Source organism: Akebia trifoliata, chromosome 8, assembly GCF_017979445.1.
Source record: "Akebia trifoliata isolate Shusen 1 chromosome 8, ASM1797944v1, whole genome shotgun sequence".
Taxonomy (NCBI): domain Eukaryota; kingdom Viridiplantae; phylum Streptophyta; class Magnoliopsida; order Ranunculales; family Lardizabalaceae; genus Akebia; species Akebia trifoliata.
Window position 1 is genome coordinate 19,921,558 of NC_141382.1, and position 25,777 is coordinate 19,947,334.

The 25,777-nt window shown below is 37.4% G+C and overlaps 1 protein-coding gene across 5 annotated transcripts in view; it reads right to left on the minus strand.

Annotated features, from left to right (window-relative positions):
- Positions 1 to 3,158: 3,158 nt before the first annotated feature.
- The window catches only part of LOC147396350 (transcription factor GAMYB-like), a 35,574-nt gene continuing 12,955 nt past the window's right edge, over positions 3,159 to 25,777 (minus strand). For 4 of the 5 annotated variants that reach the window (XM_086449996.1, XM_086449997.1, XM_086449995.1 and 1 more), the window contains exons 3-4: positions 7,290 to 8,151; positions 3,159 to 7,199 (exon numbers count right to left, since the gene is read on the minus strand). In XM_086449996.1, the coding sequence (XP_086306122.1) occupies positions 7,078 to 7,199; positions 7,290 to 8,151 (984 nt within the window). In that variant the 3' untranslated portion in view covers positions 3,159 to 7,077. Of the gene's footprint in view, positions 8,152 to 25,777 lie in introns of all 5 variants that reach the window. The other variant, XM_086449998.1, reaches the window with a different exon arrangement.

The following is a 25,777-nucleotide window of genomic DNA, read 5'->3' on the forward strand; positions in this document are numbered from 1 at the left end:
ACATACAATACGTAGCTAGCAAGCAAAAGAACGGGACAACACGAGGCAAAGTCCGGAGGCAACTTTGTTGATATAATATTGATTACACGGTGTAACATGTTACAAAAACAAATAGGTGTGTTATAAGCAAATGATGATCTATGACATGCAGGACTCCACATAACTTGGCGTGAGGGTTTAAAGTCAACATGGGTGTAGGTCAGCCGTATTATTTCGAAACGATGTAATGTGGTGCAAGGGGTACTAATCCACAAGCAAGCCTATAAAAATAATATCCACACACATAATACGTAGCTAGCAAGCAAGAGAACAGGACAATACGAGATAAAATCTAAAGGCAACTTTGTTGATATAATATTGATTACACGGTGTAACATGTTGCAAAAGCAAATAGGTATGTTACAAGCAACTGATGATCTATGACACGCGGGACTCCACGTAGCTTGGCGCGAGGGCTTGAAGTCAACGTGGGTATAGGCCGAAGAAGTATTAGACACCCTTCCTACAAAGTGTATGCTAAACCTTTCCTAGGTTTTCAAAAGGAAACATCAAAAGTAGAAGCCGATCATACTCCCTTATTACATAAATGCCACTAAGCTAACAATATGCCCTGGCACGGGCTGATATGGCTTCATATGTAAGTCTTACATATATTACATGGGTGTTTCCGAGTGACTCCGAGACGAGCTACACCTAACTCTAGGTGTCAGAGTACATGATCATCACAGTCTCACCCACCTATTCTATAGACGTCCTCATCAAATTGTCCCTGATAAACTCTTCAATCTTCTTCTTGAAAGGCTATAGGTTCTCTGCACTTTTTCAGGTAGCTTCACATTCTGGCATGTTCTTCCATGTGACGAAGTACTCCACGTGCTGGTGCTTGCTTGAACTGCTACTAATTTGACACTCTATGAGAACTTTGTCAACAACACGCTCTAGCTGGATTGCTGAATAAGAAGGTATACATGTTGGAATGCTGCGCGCGGGATCTGATGGATCTGTATGAAATGGCTTGAAACAACTGGCATGGAAGACCAAATGAATGTTGCGTAACTAGTGCGGTAACTTTAGCTATAGGAGACCTTGCCGATTCAAAAGAGGATGAGCATTGGACTTCTAGAACGTTGTATTAGGTTTATATGTGCTCGTTGTACTCGATTGAACCTTCTTAATTGATCTATCTTGAGTATAACTAAGTCACCAACTTTGAAACGATCTGGTCGACGATGTTCATCAACGTATTTCTTCATCCGCTTTGACATTTTTTTCAAGGTAAGATCTAGCAATTTCATTGTTGTCTTGCCAAAGCTTTGCAAACATGTACACCCTTGGATACTGTCCCTAATAGCCTGAAACAATAGTATGAGGAGTTAAAGGTTGTTGGCCAGTGATAAGTTCAAAAGGATTCTTGTTAGAAGAATAGCTCTTCTGAAGGTTGAAACAGAACTGTGCAACATCAAGAAAATTCATTCAAGCCTTCTGATTGGTAATGACAAAATGCCTTAGATACTCCTTGAACATCGCATTAAATCTTTCTATCTACCCATCTGTTTGAGGATGTTCGTTGGTCGAAAAGTCAAGCTAAGACCCAAATAATCTGAATAATTCAGTCCAGAACTTCCCTGTGAATCTTGAATCTTGGTCATTGACAATGTTCTTAGGCACACCCCAATACTTAATAACATGCTTGAAGGATAAGTGTGATGTTTTCTCAACTGAGCAATGAGTCAATGCTGAGATAAACGTTATGTATTTGGAGAAACGATCCACAATTACTAGGATGGAACCATACTCTGCAACTTTCAGTAAACCTAACACAAAGTCCATAAAAACACTTTTCCAATACTTTTGAGGGACTGAAAGAGGTTCTAGCAACCTAATAGGTTTGTCCCGCTCGATCTTGTCTTGCTGGCAAATGAGGCAGGTCCTCCCATAGTCTAACATATCATCTCAAATGTTTGGCCAGTAGTATCATCATTTCAAGAGAGCTAATATACAGCGTCATCCTGGATGGCCAACCCATGAAGTGTCATGATAATCTCTTATTAGTTCTCATCTTGGCTCGTCCGCAAGTAGAACATACATGCGGCTCTTGGTGGTATATAACAACCCATCTTGTAGTAAAAAACGGTGTATTTTCTTCTTCTTCACCATATCAATTATGACTTTTTCTTGGAGATTACTATTCAAATCATTCTGAATTTTCTACTGTAAAGTGCTGGTAACTTGAAAAATTTGTCACTGAAGTGCTGCTAGCTCTACTTTGCGACTCAAGGCATCAGCCATGCTATTGTTCTTCCCTGGCTTGTAATCCAAGGCCAAGTCAAACTCTATGAGAAAATTTTTCCATCGAGCCTATTTTGGGTTCAACTTCTTTTGAATCAAAAAATGACTTACGGCCACATTATCAGTCTTCACTTGAATTTGTGCTCCCAACAACTAATGTTTCCAAACTCTCAAGCAATGGATAACGGCTAACAGCTCTTTTTCTTGGGCGGTATAACATCTCTTTACGTCATTGAGCTTCCGACTTTCATAAGCAAGCGGAAGCCTATCCTGTAACAACATTCCTCCAATAGCAAAGTCAGATGCATCTATCTGAAATTCAAATGGCTTGGTGATGTCGAGTAAAGCTAAGACGAGGTCTTGCATAACAACAAGCTTAAGGTCTTCAAATGCCTCATGGCACTTGTCTAACCAGGACCAAGTGCTATCTTTTTTCAATATATTTGTGAAAGGTACGGCCTTTTTGGAATACCCTTGGACGAAACGTCGGTAGTAGTTCACAAAACCAAGGAATGACCTGAGTTCTATAACGATTGAGGGGATTTTCCATTCATCAATAATACGCACTTTCTCCATATCTATCTGAATCTATCCACTGCCCACAACGTGACCAAGAAACATGATCTGTTCTTGAGCAAATGAACACTTCTCTACTTTAACATATAATTGATTGTCACGAAGCACTTGGAATACCTTGCGTAAATATTGAACATGTTCTTCAAGGGTGAAACTGTAAACCACAATATTATCAAGATATACCACAACAAACTTGTTAAGGTACTGTCTGAAGAGGTCATTCATTAAGGTGCAGAACGTGGCAGGTGCATTGGTTAGGCTGAAAGGCATGACTAAAAACTCATAGGCACCATACCTAATAGAACAAGTAGTTTTTCAGCTCATCTCTTTCTGTAACCAGTATTTGATAGTAACCTGATCTCAAATCCAATTTTGAAAAATACTTCGCTGCTCCAAGTTGATCAAACAAATCGACAATCAATGGGATATGATACTTGTTCTTGACGATAACCTTGTTCAATACTCGGTAATCTACACAAAATCACAATAACCCATCATGTTTCTTCTGGAACCAAATAGACATCCCATAAGGTGCTTTTGAAGGTCTAATGAATCCAGATTCCAGAAGTCCATTAAGTTGCTTGCATAACTCAGCTAGCTCCAGAAGACTCATCTTATATGGTCTATTTGTAGGAGGCATGGTACCATGTACTAATTCGATTTGATGATCAATTGGCCTACGTAACGGTAGGGCCTTAGGAAGCTCATTCGACATCATATCATCAAATTCTATCAATACCTGTTTTACCAGTGTGGGAGTTGAACTATGGTCCTGATCATCAGGTTCAACTTGTAAGGTAGCAATGTAAGTTTGCTCACCTTTCTTCAATTGAAGGGTTAAAATCATCTTTCCCTCTTTCTTACCTGTGGAGATGGGAATAAAGCTTGGACATTTACCTAGCATGCCCAATGTGTTGGCGAATGGCATTGGTACAGCCCTATTCTATAGTAAAAAGCCCATCCCAATGATGACTTTAAATTCATCGAGTGGAATTGCGAGTAAATCAAGCTTACCTTTCCATGTGCCTATCTTGACGGCCACAAACTTGGTCGACCCTTGGATAGGAGTGGCCTCAGAGTTTATAGTTTTCATTTGGCTTGAATCTTTCTAGAGTTGGGTATTGAGGCGTTTCGCCTCTATAGGGGAAATGAAGCTATGCGTAGCTCCCGTATCAACCATTGCCTGGGTAGACTTACCACCAATCTCGATGTCTACATACATGAGATATTTCCGTTGACGGATCTTCAGAGTCTCAGAAGTCTGCTTGAGTGCATTCAATAAATGCATTGCTCCCATGTGAGAAAAATCATCATCATCTTGTCCACTTGTACTCTCGTGACTAAGGTCACTTTGGGAGATTAATAGTGCGCTCAACTTACTTCTCTACGAACACTTGAACATCTTATGAGGACCACCACACAAATAACATTGAAACTTATTGCGGTGATTGGTAGACTAGGTACCTATGTTCTTCAAAGGGGAGGAATCCTGTTGGGATCTCCTGTTAGTACTGTGTCTGGATCCTCCATTTTTACCTTTGGAATACCCATTGGTGTGTTCACACTGCGGAGAGTACCCCTTCGATTGAGGGTGTACCTTCTTCCTACTCCCATCCACGGGGGAATAATCCGTCAACCGCTCAGCTGCGACAATAGCAGTCGTGAAATCTTGCACACGTTACCTCTGTACTTTTGTTTGAACCCAAGGCTTGAGCCCTTCTTGAAATGAGAACAGCTTGTCTTTCTCTGACATGTCACGGATATCAAGCATTTAGGCGAAAAATTGCTTGATGTAGTCGTGCACAGTACCTGTCTGGTGGAGTTGCCTCAACTTTTGACAGGCAATGAATTCCATATTCTCTAGTAGAAATTGATTCTTCAGCTCATTTTAAGGTCATCCCATGTATAGGTGGAATATTAGCCACTTTCCATCTCAGTGTACTTTTTTTCGCCACCATACTTTGGCATCACCTGCAAGATACATAGAAAGTGTTGTGACCTTACCTCTTCTGAATCTGAACAAGCTGCATGAAAGTACTACTCCATATCAAACAGGAAATTCTCGAGCTCTTTCGTATCACGTGCACCACTAAAGAAGCGTAGCTCGGGGACTCGTAAGCACGAGGGAGGAGCTTCACTATTGGTAGGCCATTCATTACCGATGGCTCTGACCAGGAGACATACCTTCGTAGTGAGCTCCGTGATCTGCTCCTATAAGTTGGCTAGGGATCCTTGGGTATCTTCTTCAAGGTTAACTACTTTAGCATTGAAGGTCACCAATTTTTCCTCCAACGTGTTCTGACGATCATCTAGTTGTGCAATAACATCAACGAGACCCAATAGTTGGGTCATCTTATCACTGTCTCACCCACTCATAATTATTTTTAGCATCTTGGCTATGTTCCAATTAGATTGAATAGATGGAAAAAAAAAGTTTATGGATCATGGTAGATGCTGTCAGTTTGGACAGAATCGATGCCTAACACCTTTTAGATTTCGTAACCTGACCTATGTACCATAAAAATAGATAGTGACTCTCAAATCGACCCTCCGAAAAAAAACCAGAATTGCCATCGTCACTATCTGCATACTTCTTGATGACTCCTACTCTTGGATCAGCTAATGATCGTTGTTCTACCCCCTGCTTGATTCGATTTGACGGCCTAGGCAGTCACCGTGTGGTGGTTCAATTTATGCACCGGACCTCTTGTCAGTCGTCATACTTTTGTCCATGTAACAATGTACAAGTAATGTCTTTCAAACAACTTTTGGAGGAATACTTTTGTCCATGTAACAGTGTACAAGTAATGTCTTTCAAACAACTTTTGGAGGAAATCCTTTTTAACTTTCAAGACAAGAACTATAATGTGCATTTTCTTCTTTTAGGGCCATCCCAGGAATGCTCAACGTCACCTTGGGATTTCTGGATCGATTCAGGTTCCATCCTCTTCAGCATCAAGATAGCATTGTCCTCCAATTTGTGATACTTCTCTGCCGTGAGCACCGAGGATAAATAAATGTACCCTCAACTCGGGCTGGGGGAAAAGAAAAGGCATTTCAGCAAAAGCTATGACGAGGACCTTGGTATTAGGACCACAATCCTTAATAGTCACAAACTCTTCCCAAAACATCATTTTTTCACTTGTGTATGAACTTGAGCAGCTGTTATCTTTTTCCACTAGCACACCCACCCAACAGCCAACAACTCTACCACCCAAATGTTTATTTCCTAATATTTTGGACTTGGATCCATAGCTCAATTGCAATGCAACTTTGAGATCATGTTTAAAGCCACCAAGAAAGTTTAAACTTAAGGCATGAAAAGATAACAGTAGTAGCAAAAACCAACAATGTCCCATAAGATTACAGTTGCTGCTCAAGTTCAAAAACAAGGGGCCAAAAAATAAAGTGAAAAAGTACAGAAAGCTACAAGTGTAGACTAAGATCTCTTATTTCAGAGGAATCCAACTGACCAATTGAAGGTTTGTGATGGGCAAGGAGGGATAACTAAGCCATGAACAATGGGAAAGCAGAGAATGAGAACCAATGAAGGTCAAATTGGTTTTGGAATTGGGGTAGAAAAATTAATAGTGGCAAAAGGAAAGAATCAATAACCCATCAAATCCATCCACAATAAAATAGAAAGAAAATCCATTTTCGAGGCATTCTCTAACACCATTCGTACTTAATATCAAAACATGAAAACGAGTTGTGTATAAAATCTACAGTGTGTTACCCTAATCACATCAAATAACTGAGACTCTAATGGCAATGTTCTACAACAAGATTGCAAGTTATTCTATGAAGCTTGCTCAAACTTTTATATCCTATGCTGTCCACCAATCATGCAAGTTATGCATTGGTCGGGCTTGAGAGGCAAATACTAAAATGTCCAAAATACAAAAGCCACAAACAAATTAGCTACAACTTCCACATCATACCATTAATGTCAACTCCATCGACCTTCTGTTTTTCTTTCAAGAAACCCAATCCAATCTTCAAGATGAATCAAGCACCATGAAGCTTTCAAGTAAATTCAGAAAGTTGACAGACAGCAGGCATGATATTCCATGGATAAGAGTGGAGCCCCCATCCTTGATTTATTGTAGAAGTTACAGAAGTTATGTGCCTGTAATCACTGGAGAAATCTTCTCCAAGAAAGGTCGCTATTGCGTCAATCACGATAGATTGGTCCTTAGCACACTCAGAACTCTACTCAAACCAAGCCGCACCAAGTATGGCATCAGGCCTAGAAAAATCCAATTCTTTAGATATTCCTTTCTCTCCATTTGTAACTGAAAAATGTTCGATGGTTTTTGGCATAACATCGGATCCTGCAGAAATCACAAATCAGAATATGTATTCCCATTGTAACAATGGTAAAATAATTCATCATTTTTATAGATTTATGAGAGAAAACTCACCAGGAAAAGCTTTGGCAAGCAACTTTTCATCCAATGAGCTTCCGCTAATAGGAGAAATGGGATCACAACATTCTTCCCATCCCGTCTCCCATAGATTCGGGGTCGAAATGTCTACTATATTCGATGTGACAATAGAAGAATTTGAGCTCTTCTCAGATGATTTTAAATTCTCTGATTCATGAAGTAATGCTTCCAACAGGTCATTGTTCCATGCCGAGAGAGAATATGATTGCACCGGCCCACTTGGTGAGGGAGATTGGATAGAAGCATCAACAAAATCAAGTGAAGGCAACTGGGGAGGAGACATGTCCCAACTACCTAGACCAGTTTCTGGATATTGGAGTGAAGGGAGCTCCAACTTCAAAGACCCAGGAATGGGCTTAGAAGCAAAGAAATTGCCATTTAAAAGGGCATGGCTACCAGGTGTTGAACAAAATTCTGGAGGATTCTTGCTGTTAGGGTCAGGAGGATCATAAGGAAAAGATAACCCGAGTTGGTGATCAGTCTTTTCACAAGTGTAATCCTGAAACTGATCAATTGGTGGAAGACCATTGAGGACACTACTACCATTAAAACCATGGAACAAAGTCTCTGATTCACGAAGTCTCTTGGGCTGATGCATTGCTGGGGGGGACAAGTAGCTGAAACTTTGAGATGAACCCAGACCTTGAATCAACATGCTACTATCAGAAATATCAGAAAATGCAGGCGGCGCATAGGAAAAAATCCCTTGACTGCCCTTAAAATCCTCAAATATGACATCAGGAATCTCACAATTATCTGCTTGCAAGAGGTTGTGATGTACCGTATCCTCACAACCGAACTCGGTAGTGTTCTGAGTCCACTGATTCTCATTCAATGCCTGCAAACACATGTCAGAAGGGTAAAGTAGTAACCAGCACGTTGACGTCTCTTGATTTGGGTATTCCAGTAATTCTTTATCTCATTATCGGTACGTTCAGGAAGTTGAAAAAAGCAATGACTATCTTAGAAAAACAACTGAAAAGATACATATGAAAACAAGCGAAGGACCTTAAGAGGAGTAACAGTAGTCCAATCAGATATAAAAACATCCAAATTTTTATATCCTGTGATAACTGATAAGTACATGATTTTCTATTTTCACAATGTTTTTAGTTCTCTGCAAACCACTTAACATGCAACAATGATGGAAACTGATAGGGACATCAGAGTTCATGGGTCATGTTTTATTTTTGGATTTTATTTTATTTTAAATATTGGACTTTAGCTATGGCCCCATTTCATTTTTCTAGTCTTATCTAATCTAGAAATTCATTATTTGGTAAGTTTAGGAATTTGATTTAAGTCTAAGTACTATTCACGTCACTTTTATTTAAACCTTATTTTGAAGGTTCAAAACTTTTCGTATTAAGTTGATTTTGGTGTCGTTTGAAAGGTTATTCAGTTACATATCCAACAAGCCCACGATTTTGTGATTTTGATGAGTTTTGAGAAAATTATGATTAAAATACTGATAGAGTATCAGCTCTACACGGGATTTGCATCTCAAAGTCAAAAGTGTCCATTTTTATATAATTTTAGGATTAGGATTTTGTGTCTAGCCTATATGTGGCTATTGTAATTGATTTCAGATAGTTGATAAATGAATAAAAAAAAATTGAATTATTTTTTTTGTTTTTCGTTTTGAATGTTAGTATTTTCAATGTGGTTGATGTCATGGAGATCATTAGGGTGATTCCAAGGTAAATATATCGTTTTCTTTAATCTTTTTATTATCTTCAATCTTTTTCCTCAATCCATCTTTTCTACAATTTTTTTATTAATATGTAATAGATCAAGAAACCATCAAGACCCCTTTAATCCTTTCAAGAAACCAATCCATAAACTATGTTTTCTTGATTTGTCAAGGTATCTTGAATTCTTAAATTCTTTTAACTTTGGTTCTAGAATTCTTGAAAATCATTTTCCTCGACCCTTAATCCTTTCCCCATTCTCTTAACATTTAATCATTGGCCTATAAGCTCTTGTTTCCTTTAACCCATATCCAACCCCAACCAAAATATCGTAATTTACAAAATTTTGCATTTTACATCTTAATAGCCAATTGGGATTTAGGAAACCCATTTTCTATTGTCGCCTAAATCCTAACCTAAATCCAAATCCCAAACAGATCCCTAACCACCCATTTTTTCCTCTTCTTCCCCTACCCTCCTGCATCAAATTAGTATTAGAACCTAGGTTCAAACGACACAAATTAGCAAATTGCGTTGAGGATTGACGGTATTGGAAGTTAAAACTAGATTTGTTTTACCTTCAGGGAAGACATTCAAGGTATTGTGTAGTGATGATTATGGAAAGAACCTCATTTCAACAAGTTTCGTTGAGAAGATCTTACAAAATATTGAAAATAAGAAATTTTGTGGATATTATTGTAGAGATTTCGTTGTTCAATTTTGTCAAGGAAAGTTCATCAATAGTACTAAGTGTTAGGTCAATCCTTTAGAGGAATGTTATATTGTGTTGGGACGTAGTTGGATCTCACGTGAACGTATTACTTTTAATGTAGAGCAAGGTATTTTACGTGTTGCTTCATACAAACGATATCTACTCAAAATATTTTCATGGAAGTCAACTCCTACAGTACCATTAGTCTAAGAGCAGGTTGTGAAAAAGGTAGATGAGAAAATAACTTTAGAAGATGGAATGCCTACAATTTTAGAACTAACACGGGAACAAGGTCTTGAAATCGACAACCCATCAAAGGAGCCTAAAAATCTTTTGGAGATAACATATACAACTCATGTCCATAATATAGCTATACTATCAGTACCTCACATTGACTTAATCATCTCAGATGAGTACACTAAATATTTTTCCAAGATAAAATATCGCAACTTGAAATTCATCATTCAACGCGACATCAAGACGCAAGGATAACTCTTAGTCAAAAGGGACAAGTCACAAATTATCATGATCATCCTTGAGCATTTCAAAACTCAAGGATGAGTTTTTTCCAACCAAGCAAGGGCAAAGCTAGTAAGAAGTTGGTGGGGGCAATTGCCCCCACAGAACTTTGAGACACTCCTATATTTTCAACTAATTACATGCCCCATTTGTCCTCACTCCCTCACCTCTCTCCCTATTTGCCCCCACACCCTTCACCTCCCTCCAATTTTTGCCCCTCCCCCTTTCAATTCTTTGTTGGTGAGCCACTTGATCGGGCCTTCTCATATACTAATTGGAAATTACCGAAATATCCTTTTCTTCAACTACTAATAAAAAATCTCTGAATTTCTCCCTAAAACCATTCATCTTCAAGTTCTTCAACTATATGACTAACCATAGTTTGCCCACACTACAAGAAAATCCTGGCTCCGCCCCTGCAACCAAGGGAGAATTGATGGCGACATCAAAGTTCAAGGGCCTAACCTATTTGGGTCATATTTTAGTTTTAGGATTTTATTTTATTTTGACTTTTGGGCTTTAGTCATGGGTCTATTTCATTTTTTTATAAAAGTTTATTATTAGGTCAGTTTAGGAATTTGATTCAAGTCTAGATACTATTCACGTCATTTTGTTTTCTTGTTTTGAATGTTGGTGCATTCCATGTGGTTGATGCCATGAAAATCATTGAGGGATGATTCCAAAGTAAATATCATTTTTTTCTTTTTCTTTTTTTTAATATTCTTCTTCAATCCTTTTTCTCTATATTTTTTTGTTTATTTGTGAGAGATCAAAAATCCATCAAGAACCCTCTAATCCTTTCAAGAAATCAACCCATAAACTTTGTTTTATTGATTTTTCAAGCAATCTTGAGTTCTTGAATCCTTGGATTCTTGAAATCTTTTTTTCCCCAACCATTAATCTTTTCCCCATTATCTTAACATTTAATCCTTACCCTATAAACATTAACCTTTAACCATTTCCTCTACTCTGTTGAAAATATCATAATTGCAAAAAAAATTATATTTTTAGGCCATTGGGATTGTGGTCATAATTGCAAAACGTCAAAATTAAACCTTAACACCCAAATCCTTTTGGTTTTACCTTATCCTAGCCCAATCCCAAACCAAATTTCCTAACCCACTCCTATTTTCATCTTCTTCCCTCATTGTCGTGTATTAGAAACCCTAAAGTGCTTTTCACAGATACCCTAATCGAGTTAGAAAGTTATAAATAGGGACCCTCTAGTTCCCATAAGAGCATCATTTTTCTAATTCAAAATAGATGTTATTCTTTTTGCTTTATTGTAGACTTTATTTTCCCTGTAATTTTTGGAGATTATGAGAGGAGAGGTTGTAATCCAAAGTTCATCAATGAATATTAGTTTCGTTCGCTTCTTTTCTCTTATAGTTCTTGCAATGATATTAAGCTAGTCTCCATCCATCAAAGAGGTGGAGAAGCTAGAGCAAGATTTACTTTATTGTTTTAATGTAATTTCTTAACCTCTTTGAGTTCTTTATTGCTTTAATGGATTCTTTTCAAGGATTTGTCCAACTCCAATGGATTGAAGTCTAAGATGAACCTCCTCACCTACTATATTCGACCTAGATAAATCATACTTAGATCAGATTCAAGATGATCTATGCTTAAACACCTTTGCGTAAAGAAATCCTGGCCTAAAGACTCCCTAATGATTTCAAGTCCATCTTCCAACCCAAGAACATTAACATGTTCTTTGGGTTGAGTAAATATTTTCTACTTTAATTAATAATCCATCTCAACAATCGATTTTAATCTGTGTTCCGATTATTCAGCCATTCAAAGGAAGCAATAATTGTATATTTCGTAATAGGAATCTATGCAATGAATTATTCCTCATTCTTGTGAAAGATTACACAGTCAAGGAACATGCTTGTGGCATACATGAAATCAAATTGTCAATCAAGCACAAGAAATGATGCAAGAAAGGAAGCCAAAAATAGGCCCCAAATTTTTGCATTATGAAATAAAGCTTTTTACCAATAAAAAAAAAAAAGCTTCTCAAACAGAATCTCAGTGTTTCCAGTTCATTTCAGCTATCATTTACTGGGTGTTTCCCAAAGTTTCCAACCTGTTCCCCACATTTTCCCAATTTTTGGAACTTTATCACATCCATATGCAAAATAAATTTGTCAGGGAACAACAGTTCTTATGTAAAATGCATCTCCAAGAAAATATGCTCAAACTTATACTGGTCAACATCTATTGACCAAGAGGATGTCAACCAGTACAATGTCGGGTATAACACTTTTATTGTTTTCAATTGATTTGTGGGTCATTTCCCCATAAGCAAATATTAGAATATACACACCACAGAACATAATAATAATAATAATAATAATAATAATAATAATAAGGAATATTTATATACTAAAGGAATCTTCAAATTATCCTGGCAAAAAATAATTAGTATTTATTAATTATTAAAAAATATCAGTTAGGAATTAGTCAAGAATCTTACATAATCTACAAATCTATAATATGCACAAATATATGCTATTAGGACAGTTGTAATATAATCAGACATTGAAATATATGTTATTAGCTTCCCATTTCCACAAGTTCTCCAATATTCAGGAAATTACGGTTTTTATGTATTTAAAAATATTCTATAAATCACCAATGGGTTTCAATGCAATCTATACAACTAAATATCATGGTTTTGGGTGAGTCAAATATTACACCCACTTACATACATGAATAACACATTCAAAGAGACCTCTAATTAATCTTGTTAGTGTAGATTGTCCTAGATGAATTGCCCCATAGATAGCATGTCACTGGCTGACATGTGGCATCCAGATGCCATGCAAACACCATGGAAACACACGTCTCAAAGATATAATAGCTCTTCCCAAGTAAACCTAAAAGTATGTTTATCATTCCAAAAAAAACAGAAAAAGTGATCTAATACCCCATCTAAGAGACACAACATATTGGATAGGAGAAAGTCATAGTTGGTGTCTTCATGCAAAACGGCTTTATGGAAAGATAGGTGCCACAACAATGATAGAGAGGACTTGGTAGAGACTACAGAGCACGTCGTGCAACAAACTAATCATTTGGGCACTTGGAAGGGCATGTCCTAAGAGCCCATCACAAGAAAAGCATGTTTTGGCTCCCATGTAAGATAACACAACTTATCTTAACTCCCTCTATGCTTCTCTCTCCCCCTGTCACGTCCCAAAATCTTATCACGCATCCCCATGATTAAGTGTTAGAATCTTAAGGTGTGAGATATTTTCCATACAGTGATAAATACATATAACTCAATAATTTCAAACAATAACATTATGTATTGCAACGGAAGCATATAGTTATGCGATACATAAACAAAACAACAATCCTATCTCACAACACCCTTTATTTGTATATAACAGAAAGAAATCATGGCACCTACTGTCAAGAATATACTAACCTGCTCTCTCAACATAAACGGACCTACCATCTACCGACACTCACATACACAAACCGAGTAATCTTCAAACTACAACAATCATTAAATTGATCATCGATCATTGGAACTTCCTGAAACTGAGATGATTGGTAGGGTGAGTAACACGGGTGTTACTCACCAAGAAATGTATTTTCTAAATCATAATCCTAATCTACAGATTAATCACACTAATTCATTTGTAAACAATGCAAGTTTATTAAAACATTGTTTACTTTTCTTGTTTTCCCTCTTTGTTGTGGGTTGGTCTTCTCGACCCCCCTCGTTGTTCTTTTCAATAAATTCATCTTTACTAATAATAAAAAAAAAGTTTATTAAAACATAAATCCCTCAAAAAGATTTTAATAATTGTGAAATAAAACAAAAACATACAACATCAACTCATAATATAACATATAATGACAGAGTACTTTAATAGAGAGTTGAAGATCACGACTAATGTGAACATCTCAGTCAAGATACAATTGATCCAATACTTCACCGATGTGAAACTCCACCGTTAGTTCATGATTCTATGGCCAGTCTCTGCCATACTTGGGTGACTGAGGGGCTGTTCGTTTGGAATAGAAAAGCCAGCTCAATTTACTTTTTTAGCTTTTAAGCCAAAAAAGCTCCATAAGCAATGTTCGTTTGAGCTCTTTTAGCTCCAATGAAAATCAATAAAAGTTAAAAATCAGCTCTTATTCAGAGACGTTAGAGAGAGGCTTCTTTCATTTGCTTCTATACAGAGCCGAACACCGAAAACGGCTATGGAATAATGACCAAAAAGCCCTTAATCTTTTATTCTATTTCCAACAAAAAAAACCGTAACACTATTTCGTTATCGACTTCGAACGACTGTAAACCCTCCTCGTCACTCTCTACTCTCACTCTCGACTTCGTTCTTCTTAGATCTCTCTCGACTCACACCTCCTCGTCAACGTCGAATGACTGTAAACCCTCTTCGTCACTCTCTACTCTCACTCTCGGCTTCGTTCTTCTTAGATCTCTCTCGGCTCACACCTCCTCGTCAACGTTGAACGACTGTAAACACCTCCTCGTCACTCTCCACTCTCAATCTTGGCTCACACAAATCGATCTCTCAAGGGTAAACCCCTCGTCGTCACTCTTTATTCTCATTCTCGGCTTCCTTCTTCTTAGATCAGTCGCGGCTCACACAAATCGATCTCTCTCGGCTCACACAAATCGATCGCTCAACACTCTCTACAGATCGGGAATCTTGGGTTTCCTCATCACTCACAAAGGTAAAATCTCCACTCTCTGCTCTAGATTTTGTTGCCTCAGTGTATACCCTTCTCTCACCCTCTCCACTCCAAATCTGAACAAAAAACTATGGGATCTCCTGCAACTAATTTATGGGTCTTGTTGGGGTTGGGTTTGATAGAAAAAATGAACAACTTGCAACTTGTATCCCTACATTTTCACGAATTTTATTTTATTTAATGTTTTCTGTCAAAAACTTGAATTGGTTTTGTTATTGGGATTGAATCTAAAAGCATGGAAATCTCTTTTGATTCTATTGGATTTTCATTGTGGGTGAGTTTATTTATATTGTTTGCAGCTTTGGATGACAAGTTTTCTGATTTCTATGGGATTTCTAGTTGTTTTTGTATTTATTTAAAATTGTAATTGGATAGGTGTGGAATGGGTAAAAAAACTGAAAATTGATGATTGTTATATGTTCAGGATTTGTGGTTGAGTTTCTTCATGATGTTTGAAGCTTTTGCTAATTTTCTGATTGAATTTGTTATTTTCTTCAATGATTTAGTTGAAAACTTGGATTGGATTGGTGTGGGATTGATAAAAAAGATAGGTTGTTCTACTATTTTTGAGTTGTTGAGTTCCTCGTTGAGATTTGAAGTTGGTTTTAAGTTATGGTTTTTGCTATTCTTCTCCAAGTATATCTTTGGACAATCTGGAACTTATGGGGAGGTAGGTGAACCAAATGCATTGAAAAGAAAATTCGTAGTGGTATGTGCAAAGCTTATGAACAAACTCCTTAAGAGTTTTAATACCAAATACCAACAAAGCAAAACAAGTTAATTCTGTGCACATGGGTTGTTCAATACTTATATAGAATTGTGTTCGGCTAAATAAGCTCCTAACACTTGCTAATAACTGTATTAGCTAAATTACATATATTTAGACAGAATTCCTCACTTGACAATATCACTTTTTAAAGTAAAAACTGCCATTGTCTCCTAACACTAGGTTTCGACCCTTCTTACAATTTTTATTTTATTTTTTGAAGTTGGGTTTGATTTTAATTGGATTTAAACTCACCCTTGTTGGAAAACATTTAAAACCATGCTTGGGTTATGCTCAAGTTGTCTAGTTGTCTTGATCTCGGAAGAAATTTAAAACCATGCTTGGGTTATGCTCAAGGTAGAAATTGTACAACTGTTTCTTTTCCATCAAATTTGAAGTAAGTTGTAGGATAATGTGATTAATTTTATGGATCTACCACTTTGGGGATTCATCTCTTTCTTTTTATTATGAGGATGCAAGCTTACAATCTTAGCTAAGGTACAACTAAAAGCCTTCCTATAGTGTAATTTTAGTGTTGATTCTACATTTCTTTTTAGATTCTCTCTCTTAGTTAATTTTTGTGATTTCAAGGTAAGTTTAGCAATTTTAACCACGTTTAAATTGTATTTTCCTTTATGTAAACAATACTCACCCAACCATATGTTCAGATTTTTTTTATTTTTATTTAAACAGTCCTTTATGTAAACAGTACTCACTTTTTACAATTTTTTGAACTCAAAATACCAGTTTTTAACTTTATATTGAAAGTACTAATAACCCTTCTTTTAACTTATATTCAAATTACATTTGTACACCTCCTATCTTTATTATATAAAAGAGTTGGGTATTGATAAATGTGAAGGGTAAGAATGGTAAAAAGGTAGAAGAAAGGAAAACAACAGTTTTTGTATGAAAAATGTAGAATTGTTCATTTTTTAGACCATTTGGTTAAAAAACTTATTTATGAATAATGCAATTTGTTGTTTAAACTCACCTCAAATGCGGAATTTATATAGATAAATGCAAATTTATATAGTTATTTGCTTTATGAATTGATGGATTAGATTTCTTGACATTTTTAAAGATAAATTTTTGACTTGTTACGATTTATTGATTATTCCTTATCTATTATTTTTTTAAATGAATATTTAAATTGTCAGATGCCGAGACAAAAAGTAACAGAACCAAAAGAAACAGAGTCAAAAATTGATTCTGCAAGATGGACACCCTATCTTCATAAGATTTGGGTTGATATCTGCGTGGAATTAGTTAAGATTTGGAATGCCCTAATCCTTTGGAATGCCCTAATCCTTAACTCATATTCTCCTCTTTTGTCTTTTTGTGCAAAGAAAAGTGGAGGCTACTTTTAGACTCTTCTACACACATTTTTCTCTATAAATAGAGCCTTCATTTCTAGAGAAAGGGTCCCATCTTGGTTCTCTTATCCAAGACTCCTTTAATCTAAGGCTCTTTGCCTATTCTCTTATTTTTTGTATTTTCATTTTCTAGTTATTTTCTTTTGGTTAACTAGTCTTGTAAGAAGTAGAAGAAGAAGAAGTTGTAATTTTCTCCATGAAATGAAGAAAAGTTCTTTCATCTCGTCTTCCCTCTCTTGCAATGACATTAGGCTAAGTTCCCCTCCATTGGAGAGTGGAAAAGCCTAGAGCAAGTTCTTGTGTTATTTCTAATTTTATGCCTTTCTTTTATTTAAAATGCTTATGAATTCTCTTTAAGTTTCTTGTACATTTTATTCTTAATATAGATATTTTATGCTTAGATTAGATCAAGATAAAGTATGCTTAAATTAGATAATTTGTAGTAAGAAGTTCTCAAGAAATTCTACTTTGTTTTTGTTCCTTTATTTCATTTTAATTGCAAAACTTTCCGATCTAAGGAGCTAACACCAAGCCCTTATGATTGAGTTATAAAAAGGCTAGAGACTAGAAATTGCTCATTAACATGTTTTAGGTAGATCCACCTCCCATGGTGTTTTAATTCATAAGTTTACTTGCTTTTAATTTCATTTACTTTAGTTTATTTTCTAGCAATTTTACATCTTCTTATAAGTTCAAAAATACAAAGAAAAACAGTTTTAATTCCTTTTAGTTAATTTGAATTTTATCTTCTTAGCTTAGCTCTATTCCTCCTTTCTCTTGGGTTCGATCCCCTACTTGCCCCACAAGTAAGGTAAAACTAAGATTATTATTAACTCCGGTGAGAAGAACAACGATAGTCTCATCAGAATTTTGGCGCCGCTGCCGGGGAAGGGTAAAGGTAGTAGTGGTAAGTTTTGATTTAAAATTTATTTTTTTTTTCATTTTTATTTTATTTTCTTTTTTTCTTTTGGTTTCTTTCTATAAGTTCAAGTGTTCTTGAGATTTTAAGAGAGAAGAAAGAAAAAAAAAACATTAAAAAAAAAAAAAAAGTCATTTTCGTTTTCTTTTTAACCCTTGACAGCAGAACTTAAACTGACTGTAACTTTCTACTCCGATCTCCGATTATCTATTAGTGTATATCGATTTGGGGTAGAACGAAATTTTCTATAAAATATGACTGAGTCAGCAAGATAGCGGTAAGTCAGATTCTGTTTTTGAGTCCATTTACTATCATTTCTGCTAATATTTCTGTTTTGCTTCTTGTAGGTGAACATTTTTTTTTCTTTTTTTCTTCTTTTCTTTCAATTTTCTTTAATCTTTAGTTAGGTTTATTTTTCTGTTTTAGAAACTCTTGTATAGGATTTCTTGTAATTTTTATTAATTATCCAAGAAGGCTTGGATTGTAATAGACTAAGGAAGGACGACGGGTGGACAATACCGTCACGGCTCCTTAGGTTCGCACACCAAAATTGGAGTTGGTAGCCTAAGTCGACTCAAACCGTCTTCACCCCGTCTAGCACGGGAGGTAATCCCGAAACACCCACGCCTCTCTTTGCTAGTGGGTTACTCCTTGCCTTTGTATGTTATTTTTCCAATTTGCACACACTTGGAATAGTTAATTAGGTAGTAAAGAGCACCCCTCTCCTAGGGATGGCATGATAAGATAAGGATTGGAAGTCATTACCAATTTCTTGCTCTAATTAGGATAATCAATTCACTAGTCATCCAATCAAATTAATTAAAATCAATTAGACTTGACTATAGGGCCCACGAGCTCAATAGGAGAAATTCCGCTTCAAGTTGTGCCAATTGCGCTTTTTGGTCATTTTTGTATCTAGTAAGATCTTGCCCTTTGAGGGGATAGACTCAGTCTATTCAAGAAAAGAAGGTATTTAAGCGTGCTCTTGCTTATGCATTATGCGCCTCCTCCGATCTGGAGATCCGAATGATTCAAACTTGACTTCATAGAACCGAGTTGGAAGGCTAGTTGCGCTATTTCTACCCAGTTAGGAGCTGTCTAGCTTTAGGCAACCTATCTAGGTCCAGTCTTTTCTTTTCGTGATTGTTTGATCGACTGTGTGATTTGTATGCTTGGTAGACGTTCACAAAATAACGTGTTAGAACCATTTGATCCTGAGATCGAACGTACCATCAGTAGGATACGCAAGACACCATCAGTAGTTATGATGGGTGATCGAGAGCGAACTCTCAATGAGCTCTTCGCTCCAGCTTCCGCATCTCCTCCCACATGCATTGTTTTACTGTTGAACAATGCACCTCAGTTTGAAATTAGGGCTGCCACCATCAATATGCTCCCTAAGTTCCACGGTTTAGAGCGTGAACAACCTTACACCCATCTTAATCGATTCTTGACTATATGTCAAACTTTTAGAAATCAGAATCTAGATGAGGAGAGTATCAAGCTTATTCTGTTCCCGTTATCCTTGGAAGACCATGCAGCTGCGTGGTTGAACTCCCTAACACCCAATTCCATATCTACTTGGGATGTTCTATCAAAAACATTTATGGCCAAATTCTACCCCGTGGCCAAAACTGAGAAAATGAAGGACTCTATTAGAAATTTTAGAGCCCGTCCTGATGATGAATTTTCCCAAACTTGGGAAAGATTCAATGATTTATTGGTCAAATGCCCACACCATGGCATTGACAAAGCACAGTTGGTGCAAAGTTTTTATAGAGGATTAACAATGAATCAACGTACCTTAGTCGAGTCAATGCATAAGGGTCAGTTCATGAACCAGACTCCCAACCAAGCGTACGATTTCCTCGTAGAGTTAGCTGAGAGTGCTCAAAACTGGAGTACTAACCAAGAAGAATTTGATAGAGACGATCCGGTTAGGAAGACAGGCATGTATGAGATGAAGGCAGACCCTGATCTCAAAAATGTCATGTGTAGTCTAGTAAGTGGGATGAATAATCTCACGAAGAAGTTAGATGCCTTTGCCATCTCAGCATCCAAACCTCACCTAGACCCTCGTACAATTTCGCAAGTGACTGTCGAACCGAGTTCTTTGTGTGTCATATGCGACGGCAATGACCATTTGGTCGAATGTTGTCCCACCTTGCCTCAAATCAAAGCTGAACAAGCAAATGCGATTAATGGCTATAGTGCTTTTAAGAAGCCAACTCCAAACTCTTTTAGCCAAACGTATCACCCAGATAATAGGTTTCATCCTAATTTCTCATACAGACAGAACGAACCTATTCAATCTAGTGGTCCGTCAGGTTATAATAGGAGTTTTCCTAGGCAATCTGGTTCTTCCACAAACCAAGCCATTGTTCCTCAAGTCCCTTATCAACCCCAACAATCTACCGATTGCAGAGCCATCATACCAGATCCCATGACCAATTACCAGCAGCCTGCCCAACAACAGTCGTCTTTAGAATCTATGATTGCCGAGTTGATGAGGCAGCAACAGCAGTTCATCCAAACTCAACAGCAAACCCATCAAAATCAAACTCAGATTAACCAGGTCACTGCGCAATCCATAGCTAAGATGGAAGTTCAGTTGGGGCAGTTAGCTCTTTCCTTGAGTGGGAGAGAGAAAGGTCAATTTCCTAGTCAGACTATCCCTAACCCTAGAGGTCAACCTTTGATTCCAAACGGATCAAAAGGTCAATACGAAGTAGGAAGCCATTCTGGAGCTCCACAAGACTCAGTCCAGGCTATCCACACCTTGCGTTCGGGAAAGAAGGTAGACAACAAGGTCCAACCTATTGACACGGGAGAAAAGGTCTTAGAAAAGGACAAATCACAAAAAGAAGCCATAGAGTCTCCAACAGAGAAGAAGAAAGATTTGGAAAATCCTCCTATCATTTTGCCAATTCCAAAAGCTCCATTTCCCCATCGCCTTAGAGATTCTAAAAAAGGTAAGCAGTTTGAGGGTGTCTTAGAAGTCTTCCAAAATGTGCATATCAATATCCCATTCCTAGATGCCATTAAGCAGATACCTTCTTATGCGAAATTCTTAAAGGATTTGACCAAGCTAAAAGGAAAACACCATTTCCTCGGGAAGCTATTATGGCAGCCCAAGCTTCGTCACTCATCCAACAAACGATTGCACCAAAATTTAAGGATCCTGGATGTCCGACAATTTCTATTCATATTGGAAATCAAGTGGTCGAAAAATGTCTCTTAGACTTAGGGGCCAGTGTGAACCTTTTACCCTATTCGGTTTATAAACAATTAGGTTTGGGGGTTTTGAAACCCACAGATATCACGTTGAGTCTAGCCGATAGGTCCATAAAAATTCCAAAGGGTATAGTTGAGGACGTGATAGTTAAAGTCAAAGATTTCTATTTTCCTGTTGACTTTGTTGTCTTAGACACAGAGCCAGTCATCAATTCGAACAGTCATATTCCTATCATCTTAGGACGTCCATTCTTAGCCACGTCTGACGCAGTCATTCGTTGTAGAAACGGAATTATGACTTTAGCATTTGGGGATATGAAAGTGAAACTGAACGTCTTCCACAATTTCCAAGGAATTGATGTAGATGATGGTATGGAGGAAGTGAACATGATAGATACGCTAGTCAATCAAACGTATCAAGAATTAGGGTACTCTGATCCCCTAACGAAATGTTTGGCTCACTTTGGCCTTGACTTGGACGTAGAAGAGTCTATAAGCGAAGTCAATGCTTTGCTTGAATCCGTTCCACTCTTAGATTCTGTGCGGTGGCACGTAAAAGCTGAAAGTCTTCCTGTACGCACATCCAATCTTGTTCCTTCTCATGTCGAGCCTCCAAAATTGGAACTCAAGTCTCTTCCAGAGACCTTGAGATATGCATTTCTTGGCAAGAATCAAACCTTGCCTGTGATCATTTCCTCTCACCTCAATGAAGTCCAAGAGGGAAAGTTGTTAGGAGTATTAAGGGAACATCAAGAAGCTATTGGTTGGAGCATAGCTGACATCAAGGGAATTAGTCCATCTGTGGTGATGCACCACATTCGTTTAGAGGATTTTGCTAAACCTTCCTTAGAACCTCAGAGACGACTAAATCCTGTCATGAAAGACGTGGTTCGGATGGAAGTGATGAAATTGCTAGATGCGGGTATTATCTATCCTATCTCTGACAGTCGTTGGGTGAGTCCTATACAAGTAGTTCCTAAGAAATCTGGTATCACTGTGGTAGTGAACCAAGACAATGAATTAATCCCCACTCGAGTCCAAAATGGATGGAGAGTGTGTATTGACTATAGGAAACTCAACTCGATGACTCCTAAGGATCATTTTCCCTTACCTTTCATTGATCAAATGTTAGAGCGTCTAGCAGGACATTCTTATTATTGCTTCTTAGATGGTTATTCCGGGTACAACCAGATACCTGTTGCTCCAATCGATCAAGAGAAAACAACGTTCACCTGTCCCTTTGGAACTTTCGCGTATCGTCGCATGCCTTTTGGATTATGCAATGCACCCGCTACTTTTCAACGGTGCATGATGAGTATATTTTCTGACATGCTAGAAAGATATCTCGAAGTGTTCATGGACGATTTTTCAATTTTCGGACCAAGTTTTGAGGAATGTCTCCATCACTTGACTTTGGTCCTTCAACGTTGCAAAGAGGTCAATCTAGTCCTCAATTGGGAAAAATGCCATTTCATGGTAACATCGGGGATTGTGCTAGGGCACATTGTTTCTGCTAAAGGGATTGAGGTAGATAAGGCAAAGGTAGGTCTAATTGAAAAATTACCACCTCCTAGAACGGTCAAAGAAATTAGGTCATTCCTAGGCCATGCGGGTTTTTATCGTAGATTCATTAAAGATTTCGGGAAAATCTCGAAGCCTTTATGTGAGCTATTGGGAAAGGATGTTCCTTTCGACTTTTCAGAGTCATGTCTCTCTGCGTTCAACAAGCTCAAGTCCGAGTTAACCTCGGCACCCATTATTCAACCTCCAAACTGGAGCATTCCATTCGAAGTTATGTGCGACGCTTCAGATTATGCAATAGGCGCTGTTTTGGGTCAGCGAATTGAAAAACAACCTCATGTTATCCAATATGCTAGTAAAACCCTTAACGATGCTCAGCTTAACTACTCTACAACGGAGAAGGAAATGCTAGCAGTGGTCTATGCCGTTGAAAAATTCCGCCCCTACCTTATAGGATCTAAAGTTGTGATCTACACAGACCACGCAGCATTGAAGTACCTTCTATCAAAGAAAGATGCTAAAGCAAGATTAATCCGTTGGATTCTACTTCTACAAGAGTTTGATCTCGAGATCCGAGATAAAAAAGGGGCAGAAAATGTCGTAGCTGATCACTTGTCTAGGATAGTTAACAAGCCATCCGAGGAATCCTTACCCATCTCTGAATCCTTTCCCGATGAGCAACTTATGCAAATCTCTCAAGCCAATGCTCCATGGTATGCGGACATTGTCAACTACCTAGTTACAGGTCAATTCCCAGTCAAAATGACTAGTCAAGAGAAACTTCGTCTTCTGTCAAAAACAAAATGGTATTTCTGGGATGAACCATACTTATTTAAGTATTGTCCCGATCAAATCATTAGACGTTGTATTTCAACCTATGAGCAAGTCAGTATCCTAGAGTTTTGCCATAATCATGCCTGCGGAGGGCACTTCAGTGGTAAGAAGACCGCCATGAAAATCTTACAATGCGGTTTTTTCTGGCCTAGTATTTTTCGTGATGCCCACGAGTTTAGCAAATCTTGTGATAGATGTCAGAGATTAGGAAAAATCTCTAAGAGAAATGAAATGCCTCAAAATCCTATCCTGATCATCGAAATTTTTGACGTGTGGGGTATAGACTTCATGGGACCCTTTCCTATCTCCCAGGGTTACCAATACATCCTACTTGCCGTTGACTATGTGTCAAAATGGGTCGAAGCTGTGGCATGTAGAACTAACGATCACAAAGTTGTGATAAAATTCATCAAGGAGACGATTTTTTCAAGATTTGGTACTCCACGAGCTATCATAAGTGATGGTGGCTCGCATTTTTGCAACAAGATATTTGCTGCGTTGATGAAGAAATACCTCATAACGCATAAGGTTGCCACACCTTACCACCCACAAACAAGTGGACAAGTGGAGATTTCTAACAGGGAAATAAAGACTATCTTAGAAAAAACAGTCAATCCTTCAAGGAAAGATTGGTCTTTGAGATTGAGTGATTCACTCTGGGCCTATAGGACTGCATTCAAGACACCCATAGGGATGTCTCCCTACCGGTTAGTTTTTGGCAAGGCCTGCCATCTCCCTGTAGAACTAGAACATCGTGCATATTGGGCGATCAAACGCCTCAACTTTGATTTTGATAAAGCCGGTGAGAAGCGAAAGTTACAACTAGACGAGTTAGAAGAGATTAGAAATGACTCGTATGATTGTGCCAAAAGGTACAAAGAGCGTACCAAATTCTTTCACGATAGGCACATTCTTAGGAGGAATTTCATTCCTAATCAAAAAGTTTTGTTGTATGATAATAGACTCCACCTTTTTCCTGGAAAACTTAAGTCTCGATGGACTGGCCCATATATTATCCAAACAGTTTACCCCCATGGTGCTGTTGAAGTCCTTAATCCTAAGGACGGATCCACTTTCAAAGTGAATGGCCAACGTCTCAAACCGTTTCTCGAGTATGTTCCGCAGGAGGAAGTTCTTTTTCTCGATGATCCCGTCTATCAAAATTAACTATGTTTTCGTCTAGCTAAAGACGTTAAACTTAGCGCTTCTGGGAGGCAATCCATGCACTTCAAGGGACATTGTGTTAAATATCAACAGGACTATAAGGTCTTTCTCAGGTGCTATCTAACCCACTTCATTTCATTTTGTCAATTTCAATTTTACCTTTGCATGTATATGTTGAAATATTGAGGACAATATAATGTTTAAGTTTGGGGGTGTATGGGTTGAATTTCCACTTATTATTTTTTTCTTTTATACAAAAAAAAAAATTAAAAAATATTTGGTTGGCAACTTTGTTGTATTTTTCTCAAAGTCTTAGCTTGTATCTTTTAAGCACTTAGTGAAAATATTTAATCAGTCTTTCATTGGAAGCTATGATCTGGATTCCCATTTATGTTTCTCTTAGGCAAAAATTAGAGCAAAGTTATCTTTTGGTTTATAGTCACTTCTAATAAGGTTACCAAGAGTCTAGATTGTATTAAAAGAGCTTGTTACCTTCTTTCTACCTAGAGTTTAAGGAAAAACTAGGTTTGATGAACTTTGACTTCCTTGTTCAATTGGTTGGTTGATTAGAAGAAAAACAGAACTGGATTGTATACACCTTGTACAGCAACCATTGAATTAGACTGGGTACCGTGAAAAGGGCTGCCTACTTTTCTTAGAAAAATAGTGAAGAAGTAAAATATAAAAAAAAAAAAAAAAAAAAAAAAAAGTCAAAGATCCAAAAGTTTATGTAAAGTTTTAGTAGGGTGAAAGCCATCAAGTGTAAAAATGTGAGTATACTGGAATATCACAGATAAAGCCCCTTAGAGGTATTAAAGTGAATATCCACACTTCTCACTACCCCAGACAGGATGCTAAGTTTAGAATTAAACCCTAAGTTACTCCAGTTATTCTTGAGTAGTTAGAAGGTTGAAACTCATTTTGGGAAATCGAATCTCTTAAATTTCTAAGTTAGAATCACTATCGCTCAAAGGTCAATTTAAGTCTAAATTTT